Genomic DNA, 12527 nt, shown 5'->3' with positions numbered 1-12527 from the left:
GTAGAGTATAGAGGTCTCTATACATGGGGTTGCACACTTTACCCCTGTGCCACTGCTGCATCCATTCAGCAGTGTAGTGTTAATTTGCTGTGGTAGCAATTAGAATACTTAACCAGCCAAACACAGAGCTCATCACTATGTCGCCTAGTCAGTTTTTCTTTATTGCTTTCATGAAGCTGTCAACTCTAAACTCCACATTGGTAGAAGTAAACCACAGGCCTAAGCAGTAGCACTCATAGTCAAACTGACAAATGTTATTTGCAAAAGGCTCTTAACCATACCAAAACATTTAAAAATATGAAACAAAAGCAAATATTGACTTCTAATAACGTCTTCAGAAACACAATCAAACAGTAACAATGCCCACATGTATCATTTAAAAAATTTTAATGGTATATTTTAGCATCATAATGTTAAAATAATAATAGTGCTTGACTGAATACCAAAATTAATCAGTGGTGTTTTAATGCAGGCAGAAAAAATACCAAAAGAGAGAAATATGAAATAATCACAGACAAAATACATGGGTTTCTGATCGGAGTGGCCACTGACTAGACAGATAAGGCTCCGGGATTAATTAAGCCTGGCTGTGAGGCTGGTCTGGAGCAGGTTAGCTGCACAGGATGAATCACCATGGTAACTTATGCGCTACTGCTTTTGAGAAATCAAATCCCAGCTTAATTCACCCAACATATCCTGAAAATCCTGGCTTAATCCACAATCCTGGTTTAGTGAAACAGTCCTCTGTTTCAATCTGTCATTACCCAATGGAAAACAAAATGCAGCACCAATAGTGCACCATTGCTTGTCATATTAGCTTTGTATGTCTCTTTTGTGCCATTGCCATTTTTATCTTTTTATATAGGCTATGTCAAATTTCCCTTCTTGGATTCAGAATCAAAAATACTTCGATGCAAATTTAATTGATTCCATTAAATTTTTTTCAAACTAAACTGAAAACTGAAATACTGTAAATGTTACAGACAATACTGTAAATGTAAACCACCATAAAATACATTGGGAAATAAGAAACTTAAAAAGTAAAAATAATATCTAATACAGTATAAAAAACATCCGAATCTCATTGCCATCTGCTCTATTCATGCTGGTAAATAACAAAACCTACAGACTACAGACAGAGTGCTTATTGAAGATTTGTGAGAAGGAAATCTGTGAAACAGGTGCTTATGTGGTTTCAAACCTATCTATGTAGTTCCTGTTTGTTTGCCAAAGTAAGAACAGTGGTGTTTGGACTGCTGGAATGTTATCTGTGCTTTGCAAACGAGAGGAGAAAATGTGTCAAATGAAGAAATGGTTAATACATTTGCAATAGGTGTCTTCTGCTCTGCTGAGAGTTTCTATAGTTATGAAAATTGAGTGAATCCCAAATTCTTTAAGGGATCAAAGCTATGAAGAAAGACTGCAAGCTAGCAAAAACAAGTCATTTGTGCGACTTCATTACATAACAGTACAACTTAATGTCAACTTATCATCATTATTACATTCCTATGTGACCAGTCATGACAAGACCAGGAACAACTCTCCTGGTCTTGTCAGGAGAGTTGACAAGTCTTTGAGTTGTCCTGGTCAATAACTCTATAAATTGAGTTATTTACAGATTCAGAAAGTGTGGTTTCTTAACTTTCCACTGTCAGAAATATAGAAATAAAGATATGGACATTTGAATATTGGCACTCTGCAAAAAGGAGTTTGCAGAGTGCATCAGGTTTTCTCACCTGATGATCAGGTAAGAAAACCTGATCATCTACCTGACAGTGTTAACAAAGACTGTTTATTTACATTCCTAAATGAACATTCCTTTCAGAGGAAGAGAAATGAACAGAAATGAAATGAACATTCCTTTCAGAGTAATGTTAATTTGCAAAGGAATGTTCATTTCCTGTGGACTTTTATACTTGGACTTTCAGGTGTGAAAGTATGACTTTCAGGTATGACGGTGCAGATGAGACTGAGCATTTATCTGGCTTATCTAGCTAGAAATATATATTTATAGAGGTTTCTGCTTTTGAGGTACTTTCCAATAAGGCTGTGAGCTTCTGCCTTGTGAGCCTTTGTCATTGAGTAGTCTGTGAATATGAATACTCGCTGGAGGGACTATGTTTCTCTGTTAACCAGAGAAAGCCTTGGAATATTTACTGTATTTGTTTATTAAATAAATATGTTAAATTAAATAAAAGTAATAATAGCTGTTGACGTGTGTGCAGAACATTATAAGAAAGTAAAGTCATAAAAAACAAAGAATGGCTTTGACTAAGTCAGACTCCATGGTTAAGAGCCATTCAAAAATAAACAGATCATTTGTGAATATCGCTACCCTCTTATGCGATTCTGGATACGTGGGAGATAATAATAAATGCAACATGTTACACTATGTTTTCTCTCAGTCCAAAGAAAGCCTGACATAAGTAATTGTTTTATTTTAGGTGTTACAGCTAATAGATGAAGTTAGTCTGCTGCTCACCAGCTGTTCAACATTATAGAATACTCTGTACAGCCACAGCAGTACAACCTCAGGACATGTGGGGACAATGCCCACAAACAAAGAAGAGATAAAGTCTGCAACTGATGCGTTGCACCAAGATTCACAACTAATTTTCAACTCCACTCCATTTCTATACATTAAAGTACATACAATTTACAAATTAACATACAGTAAAAATACATATTTTTTCCTGCACACACATTCACATAAACAACAACAACATCTGGTGGATGTCATCTCCAAAGGAAGAATGTACTCCTGTTGGCTTCAAGATGCCCATGCTGAATAATCCATCCACATTTTGTACTCTGGAGAAAGTTTGCAGCTGCACTACAGTGTGGAGAATTCTCTTCTTTTCTCATAGCATTTACCCTGACAGCAAAAGTTATCTGTGCTTGCTTTGGGCCAAATATACAGTACGTCAGCATTTGGCTGGGACCCATAAATGAAACTGGGCTGGGGTGTCTTGTTCCAAAGGCAGATTCCCGGCGTGGGGTTGTGTAATGTGTTGGTGATGAAAATTAGCCATGCGCTCTTTCCCATAAATTGTGGTATATTAATCATCTGTAAGTTTTCCCAACACTCTGGAACAACTCATACTTACTCAGTAAACAAGCTGAATTCAAACACAATGTTTTCCATGGTAAAACCACTGAAACTGCTATTCAACAGTTAAAGTAATTTCTTCGCAACTTCAATTGGTATATTTAGCAAAAAAAACAACCAAAAACTAAAAACTACTATTTTTCTCGAAAACTGATGGTTTTTATGTTTTTTCTCTGCTTCTGGTCTAGCAAATTGTTTCTGTTTTTGTTGTGGTGCTTCACATATACTATTGAAGTTTATTGCTTCATTGACTTCTGCATTTCACTGTGATAATTTCAGTCTGACTTAAATTGCATCTCAGAAAATGAATTGTGTATTTTGCATTTACAGTGTACTAAACATAACACATTTCTTAAGTGTTTTTTTCTGGAACCACAGTTCTCACCATGTCTTCAGAGGAATCGACAAGTTTAAATATTACCCCTGCGCCTTCTGAAACACCACCATACATTAGTTCTGCTGCCTCCACTTCACAGGACCAGAGCAGTCCGGCTGAATCATCAACTGAAGAGGTCAGAATATTTTCAATATTTTCGGTTTATAGATCATTTCTGTTTTGCTAACATTTATTTTTTTAATTAAAAACTAAAATTGATGAGTTAATGTATGTATAAATTGGTGGAATGATTGTGGTGGAGAAGGAATTTGATGTGTTCAGTTTGAGGCATTGTGGCATAGGCTTAGAAGATGAGCCAATGCACTCACCCCAAAGTCATGCAGCATAATGTTTTGCCACCGACCCACTGATGCACTGGCTCATTGGGGAAACTCCTGATAAACCCATATGCCAATCCGCCCCTGCCAGGTAGTGTATATAAATATCTGGAACATCACTGTATGCCTGTTGGCTTCAAGATGCCCATGCAATGCCTCTCTATTTCTGCAGCTGAATAATCCATCCACATTTTGTACTCTGGAGAAAGATTGCTGCTGCACGACAATGTGGAGAATTATCTTCTTTTCTCATAGCATTTACCCTGCTATGAAAGTGGGCAGAAATGTCCGCCCACTTTCAGAGAGGGTTTGAGAGCATCAATTTTCAAATATTAACACAGATTCAAGGTGGCATTTATGTCTGGATTTTGACAGGGATATTCTAGCACATTAATATTCTTTTTCTGATCAGATAACTTTCTTCCACATGTGTCTTGTATTCCCCAACATGGCTTGCAGACAACAGAAAACAGCACTTCTTCTGACTTTATGCCAATGGTGACTTTTCTGAAGATCAAGATGAAATGCCAAGCTTATGACCCACTAGAATAACAGTTCACTGTGCCACATTTCTTGTTGTTTTTCAAATGATTTGGAAAGCACATTAAAAAGTGGATGATTAGTAAATGACATCAGTGACCACCTCCCAGTATTTACGTTTTATAATTGTTGTAACAGAAAAAACAAACAAGAAAATAATCCATTTCATTCAAAAGTTAAGACTGGCAATTAATATACAAATAAAAATTATGATGATGAGGCTTTTGACAAGTTTTTGAGAATATTTCTGATTCTTTATGATAAAATCTGTCCTGTAAAACAAGGCCCCAAATTAATCCATGGATGACAAGAGGACTGCAAAAATGCTTACAAAATGAAAAATGCACTGTATTAAAATGTTATGCAACATAGGACAATTGAAACCAAATATAAATATAAAATGTACAAATTGGTTGCTCAGTATTTTATCTAGAGGAATGCATATGCACAAACCTATGAGAAAACAGAGCGATTTTGTTGTCTAAGTTCAGTTTTGCTGAAGTTGCAAGTAGTCAAAATGTTCAGTTCTAGCTTGTATTAATGCACAAGATTTCTAACATAGTCAGCCAATATAAGAGCCTCTTCGAAGTGTCTGGTTAAATTTTATTTTTCTAAGGAATGTACCCAGATCAGTGGGGAAAGTGCATTTACTCAGAACACTTATGGATGAGTGGTTCAGCAACCTCTGATAACATACAGAGGGATTTTCCAAATCGCTTTTGATTGAAGCATCAATTGTTTCACTATGGAAATTATTGTGGCCCACAGCAAGATGCTAATAACAGTAAAATGACAGCAAAACATATTAGGCATTAAGTTTGTGTTTTGATAATGATGTCCTGGCCATTAGTTTGATAGTGACATTGAGCCTTCTGTTTCTGTTAGCGCTGTGTGCTGGCTTCTACCTTCCTCCTTGAGGATATAACTGTACTGCATATTTTGCAGTACAGTGTAATTATTGGGCTTTGTTGTTGCAATTTTTGTCTTTGGAAGCACATGTCCCAAATACATTCAGTAGGTATCGGATATGCATGTGTTGCACCCTGGTCTGGTTTGGTATTTAATTTAGATTGCCATTTTATGGATAAAACTGAGCATTTTATTCATTTAATTTATGTATTTTATTTGTCTAATCAATTTTATTGTCTAAAACACTATGCCTGGTTATTTTAGTTCAGGTGCAAAAATTTACAGAATCTGAACTGCGTACTGTCACTGTTAGTAGTGAAAATAGCACAATTAGTAGTAGTAAAAGAAGCTGTGTGACTGGTTATCTGTGCATTCATGCTTGGCTGCTCCAGAGAGAACAATTCCCCAAAGAATACTTGCAGGTTAGGGTAAATAAAGTTGACAAAACAGAAGAGTACAACACATGGACATCATGGTAAAACTACACTCCATATTGTAGGTAGTTGGTCTGGATGGTGAGGATGTAAATACTGTACAGTCATAACACCATAATGCATTAATTTGAATGCAGGATTCTGCAAATTTGTCTTCTTCATTCTCCTGTTCTGGGTCAGACTGTAGCTCCAAAATGTATGGATGGACAACTCTTCCGTTGTTGTTGTCTTTAATAAACTTACAAATGAAAAGTTTCTCTTCTGGTAGATAATTGTATTGCTGGTATGAAACTACATAAATTACTGAACGGGGTGGAGTGGAATACTGTGCACCCTATCAGGGGGCAGGTCGTGAAACATTTCATTCATTCATTTAAAAAACCTGTGGAGCGAGGAAATTTAACAAAGTCCAAACCTTGTTAAAGAGAAAGAACAAAACACAGCTTTATTTCACATCTGCACAGATGGAGAGTTTAGAAGAGATCTAACTAGACAAAGGAATCACCTCTCTATATATACTGTATACTGTCCTTCTCCCACAGACAGAGTGTCATCACCAACATTCCCAAGGAGCTTATCAGATTAATACACACACAGAGAAAAATGCAACCTTCAGTTAAAAATGGGTTTCAGACAGAATATTCTGTGCCTAATAATAATCGCTCCGCCGTCGGTCTGGTCTTGTCCCTCTGCAAGGTATGACAACTATTTACTTATCGCCTGTTGCTAAGCTTCTGACACACTGAGGCAAACTGTGAAGGCTAAAAAGAGAAACAATGACTCTGTAAGCCTGAGTGAGACATAATAAACTGATTAAACATTGTAAGATTAATATTAAATAAACTTCTAATAAAAGTAAACTATAATAATAAATAATTATTTTATTCCACAAACCAAAAAGTTGCTCGAAAACACACCTCAGAACAGGGTTCAGCGAAAAGTGTGTTAAGGTACAATGACAGGGAATTCAATCAAAGTATTATATAGATCATAAGTGAATGATTTACATGTGAAAAGGAAGGGTTTAAAGCATGATATATTCTCTTTATTTAGGAAGAATGTTGATGCTATGTTCCCTCCCCATGTCAGTAATTGCATTAACCACATATCCCCAGTCTGTACTGTGCAGAGAGCAAGAGTTCACTCGCAAATTACAGTAAGTACCTAATAAACATCTGTCCATTTTCTCTTCTTTCCAGTCACTTCACCTGTGGATCAAGAAGAACATCTCAAAACAGCAATGCCATGCTTTTCTTAGTGATCCCAGGTAGGATGATTCACCCCTTTTTACACTGTGTTTGTAGCTTCTACATGTTTCAGAGAGGAAACTACTGTGCAGTTAAATTTAATTTTGCGTCTCTTCTGTGTTTCCAGTTAAAGTGCTATGAAATAGGAACAGCCATTTGCAGAACTGTTTTGCTTATATTGTCAAAGAAACAATTAAAACATTGTGTTTTGTTTAAAATATCTGATGAATTCCAGCAATCTTCAGTTCTGGCAATCTTTTAATTTTACAACTGTTTTACAACCAAACTATTATAACCAAAGAACAGAGTCAAAACCATCAGTCCAATTTATTAAAATCAAATAAGTAATAAGAATGTATAGATACAACAGATAAATAGTTTAAAGTTTCTGTGCTAGCGTCATTTAGAGACAAACACAGAGTGGCCCAGAACAATATGTTTCAACTCCTTCTGGCACCTAACACAGCTATGCGCTAAAGAGGGCATTCCTCTGTGAAGTCATTTCCTTAACTTAACATGCGCATGTGTGTATGTGTGTGCATGCAAGCAGATAAAAGGGATAGAGGAAAGATACAGAACCATATGATAGCAATCTTAATGCACCTGCTCAGACATGTAGGGGTGAAAAAAGTGGTTTGATGCATGAAAAATTTGATCAGTTTAGGTTGTTTTTGCAACTTACTTCCCCAGCAGGTTGAAATGTAAAGACCAATGAGGGTAGTAAAGGATACCAGGACACAGCACAATGATAAAATACATGTCCATTTGTTTCCTCCAACATAAATATATGAAATAGTGCAATTTGTGTTTTCTACAGTAAAGAGGAAGTATGTTATTGTGGAAACTTGAGGACTGACCATGCTGAAGTCATCAAGCAAGGGAACTCAATCACGATCCACAAGGACCCAACAGATGCTTTTGGACAAATCCATTTTATTGATAAATTCAAGAAATGTGATGGTTCGTGCCCACAGACAAGCAAGGTAAATTCTATCTCAGCTAAAAAGTAATATTATTATGTCAATATGTTGCATTAGTGATAACACCTCTCAATATTTGCCTATGCCATTTTACCATTGCTCACAGCATACTGAGGCTAGAAAATGGTTGGGATTATCTGGTACTATGCTAAACTGGTGCAGATCTTGTTTGGCAGACAGGGACTATTTTGTGTCATTTGGTCATTACTTTCAAGAAAAATCTATTCTATTCTTGGCCCTCTATTATTTAACATTTGTATTATACCTCCATTGTCCACTAGTCACTAAGTCCATGTGTATAAATGAATAAATGGTTCAGAATTTCATACAACTTCATGTAAACAAAGAAGCCACAATTTTTCTTCGAATAAATGCAAGAATAAGCATCAGCATTTAAAACTGAATGAGGCTAAAGATTTCAGCATATCCTTTGGACACAGATGTAAATTTGAACAACCTCCTAAAGTCTATTATTGAATCAACTTTAAAACATTACAAAACTTAAAGATTTTTTCTGAAAACAGGCTATAAAAAACTGGAGCATGCCTGTATTTTCAGTGGTTAGATTACTGTTCTAGTATTTTTACTGGACTTTCTAAAAAAAATAATCAGGCTGCTGCAACATATCTAAAATGCTGCTGGTTTTGTCATGACCAAAATTAGGAAAATTAATATTACACCAGTACTTAAATCACTGCAATGACTCCATGTTTGTGAAATGATAGACTTTATCTAGCTGTTGAACCATAAAGCACGATATCGTTTGAGTTATTTTTCAGATACAAGCCATGTGGACCCCTCAGGTCACCATTTAGTGTCAATGCTCCTCAGCTCTTTAATAAACCCCCTGAAATCCTCATTTGTACAGGAACAACCTGTGCTTTTAAAATTCCAACTGAAAACATGACGCTTTTGGTCAAAGAGTCTCATTAAACTATCTGATCACTGATGAGGAATTAAAGTGTGAGAGTTCTGATTAGCTTGCATTTGAAGCTTTGGTTCTTTTTATCCAATGTTTTCTGGAGCACTTTTTTATTTCAAAGTTTATCATCTGATTTTGTGCAAAGCACTTAGGATCAGTGTTGTATAGTAACGAAGTAAAAATACTTCACTACTTTACTTAAGTATATTTTGGAGTACTTCATACTTTCCTGGAGTATGAAAATTTTTGATGACTTTCACTTTTACTTCACTATATTTCCGAACTTAATTGCGTACTTTTACTCCGATACATTTTCAATGTGTGGTTTAGTTACTCGTTACAAAAAAGCGAGAGAGAGAAACGCAAGTGTTTTGATCCCACCTACTGATTAGCAAGTAGCAAGTAGGCTACCGAACAAAGTCCGTAGCCTGCTTGCCTGGGCTTGTTCATCACCACCAATAGGATACTTCTTCTTCTTCTTCTTTTCTATTATGGCGGATCACAAGCAACTTTAAGGTGCATACCGCCACCTACTGTACATGAGTGTGTAGAAGCATTACTTCATATCTATTAAATTCTACTTTTTAATTTTGTATTCTTAAGATAAATAAACAATGCTTTCCTTAATTTGTGAATATCTGTTATGTTTCCTTCATTTCCTAATATACCTTTAAGATTCCATTCATGCCCCATATTTCTAACTATTCTCTTTAATTCTTCCCTTTCGAGTTCATTTGACTTACAGTTCATCAATATGTGTTCTACATTTTCTTTCTCTCCACATCTCTCACATTTATCATTATTTTTCCTCCCTATTTTATAAAGCATGTCATTTAAGTAGGTATGACCTACTCTTAATCTACTAATTATGATTTCTTCTCTTCTGTTTCGTTCATTGCTTCGAATTCAAACTGACTTTTGTACTTCATATAATCTTCTTCCTTTCTTATCTTCATTCCACATTTTTTACCATTTCTTGATTTCTTTACTTTTAATTAGGATACACCTGTTTCGCTTCTCCCATTAAACACAAAGCAAGTCTCGCAATCAGTAGCAGTCACATGGAAATTCTATCTTACAAAAACTCCCCGTCCAACTTGAAGAAACACATCGAGGTAACTTCTTATGAAATGGTTATAATCCTCCTGTTTCAGTAACTATAGCTTGGTCACTAGGCACTACTGTATTGTGAAATCTTGACCATAAATGAACTTTGTTTGGCATTGTTTCAGTTCCACACGTGGTGTATTTAGCTTAGGCCTAATGTTGACTGTAGCAGGCTACCTAGACTCCTCTGTTCAAGGGGGGACAGAAGCCATAGCGATAGCAATTTAGACTAAATTTAACGAATATAGGAAAGGCATGCAAGTTCAAAACCAGGTTTACAGATGCCAATAAGCTGCATTTCCCTCCCAATTCTTTTTTTCTTTTGCATAATGACCAGTTGTGTGCACCACCTACTGACTGTAGCATTGACTGATTCACTGATTTGTGAAGTAGAGTAATCGTAACAGCTCTTTTTCTTCATGTTGGCCGCATTTTCTGTACTATTTATTTTTCTCATTTTCAGCACTGACCTTACTTGAAGGGAAAACTTAAGGCTTACAAAAACTTTGTATTTTCTGTCCTGGAGGGTATACTAAGAAGCTGGTTCAGTTGTAAAGCAGGTTAAGTTAACCTTGTGCTATAGGTAAAGCACCTAATTTTCTTAACTAAATGATGCCTGCAGGTATATCTATTAGCAGGTTTCATTTTGCCTGCACTTGGTTGGGTACATTATTTTAAGTGTATTTGACAAGTTTACCAAAATATAAAAAATGTCATTCAAACTGCATTTGCTTTGTTTTACTTTTTACTTGTACTTTTCATTACATTACTTGAGTACATCCATTTTTACAGTAATTTCCATACTTAAGTACAAGAAGTTTCAAATACTTTAAGACTTTTACTCAAGTAACATTTCAGTCAGTGACTTCGACTTTTACCAAAGTCATATTTTGGAGAGGTACTTGTACTTTTACTTGACTCTGAGATTTCAGTACTTTATACAACACTGCTTAGGATTTGTGTGTGAACAGTGCTAAATATTTACCCTCTTGAACATGTCTAGGTTTTGTCATGCTATAAACACAAGCAATTATGTATGTTAAGTTAGATTTTATGTGATAAACCATCATAAACATTGTGAAGTCAAAGAAAAAAAGATAAGCTATGTGGTTTTTGCAGTTTTTACTAGCATATAGAATAGAATAGAATAGAATAGAATAGAATAGAATAGAATAGAACAGAAGTACTTTATTCATCTCAGCAGGGAAATTACTTCGCAGTTACAGCATAGAGACAAGACACAATAACAACTACCACTGAGTAGTAGTTGTAGATAAAATAAAAAATAAAATATAAAATGCTATAAATTGTAAAAATATAAAATGCTGTTAATATAAAAAGCAACTTAAGAGCAGTCCTTGCAAAGATTCAAAAAATGCAGATATGTATATTTAAATATATGTACAGCAAGTGTGCCACAGTGCAGTTGTGCAAAATTGGACTGATTAGTGCAGAACAATGATTTAGCTTTTATTGTACAGTGAGATGGCATGTGGCAGGAAAGATTTCCTGTATCTGTCCCTACGACAGCGGAGCTGGAGCAGTCTATGTGAGAAGGTGCTCCGCTGTCTGTCCACTATGTGGTGGAGAGGGTGCTGTTTATTGTCCATAATAGACAGAACCTTCTTCAGTGTCCTCCTCTCCACCACAGTTTAAGTGTAAGTGTAATGTGCATTCATATACGCTTCCATTTATTTTTTTTCACTGCCAAATAAAATTATATCATCCATCCTTCCATCTTGTTATAGGCGCTGACCAGCTTTATTGCTCGCAAATAAAAGCAGCTCCACAGGATGATTAATGCTTGTGCTCCTTTCCAAAACAAGTCCAAACAACTGAATTTACAGCAGATGGACCACGTTTAAACTGGTCAGTCGAAGCAGTTAAATTTTGATGTTCATTGGAAAGGCTGTGAATGCTTGACTCTATTTTCAATAAACTTGCAAATAAATAAATAAATAAATACAAAAACTTTTTCCACATTGTCATAATGGGGTATTTATGCATAGAATTGTCATGGTCTGTGCTTTTCTGTGTTTATTTAGAGTTTTCTGTGTCCTTAAGTCTCTTTGTTGTCCTGTCCTCCCCTTGATTGTTCCCAGGTGTGTCTCGTCTCTGTGATTACCCTCCCATGTATTTAACTCCACCTGTGTTCTTTGTTCCTCGTCGGGTCCTCGTCAATGTCGAGTCTAGTTGTCGTCGTCAATGTTCAGTCTATTCGTGGTCAGTGTGTTCGATGTGCCTGCTGCTCGTTGTTTGGACTATGCTTCTTTATTAAATTCATCATTCATCATACCTGGGTCCGCTGCCTCTGCCTCACCACCTCACACCCGCACTTCATGACAGAAGGACCCGACCAGACCGAACGGTGAGGCTGCTCATGATGGACCCAGCTGCATTCAGGAGGTTCCCCCCAAAAGAGCAGAGCGGAAGGAGGCGGAGATCCGGCAGGGAGGAGAGGGAGCTAGCGGAAGCCCTCGCCGACCTGCAGCGGGAGCTTTTCCGGGGGACAAGACTGGTGTTGGCACCCCCCGGATACGGCCCCCGTCGATACCTCCGTCCGGG

At 36.4% G+C, this 12527-nt stretch overlaps 1 protein-coding gene across 1 annotated transcript in view; it reads left to right on the top strand.

Moving 5' to 3' along the window:
* LOC116723359 (transient receptor potential cation channel subfamily M member 2-like) overlaps positions 1-12527 on the top strand; it is a 35869-nt gene that overhangs the window by 723 nt on the left and 22619 nt on the right. The window contains exons 2-4 of the mRNA XM_032568192.1: positions 3488-3621; positions 6906-6973; positions 7771-7936. Of these exons, the coding sequence (XP_032424083.1) occupies positions 3496-3621; positions 6906-6973; positions 7771-7936 (360 nt within the window). The 5' untranslated portion in view covers positions 3488-3495. The remainder of the gene's footprint in view (positions 1-3487; positions 3622-6905; positions 6974-7770; positions 7937-12527) is intronic.

This window comes from Xiphophorus hellerii, chromosome 7, assembly GCF_003331165.1.
Source record: "Xiphophorus hellerii strain 12219 chromosome 7, Xiphophorus_hellerii-4.1, whole genome shotgun sequence".
Taxonomy (NCBI): domain Eukaryota; kingdom Metazoa; phylum Chordata; class Actinopteri; order Cyprinodontiformes; family Poeciliidae; genus Xiphophorus; species Xiphophorus hellerii.
This window is presented reverse-complemented; position numbering and strand designations above follow the sequence as displayed.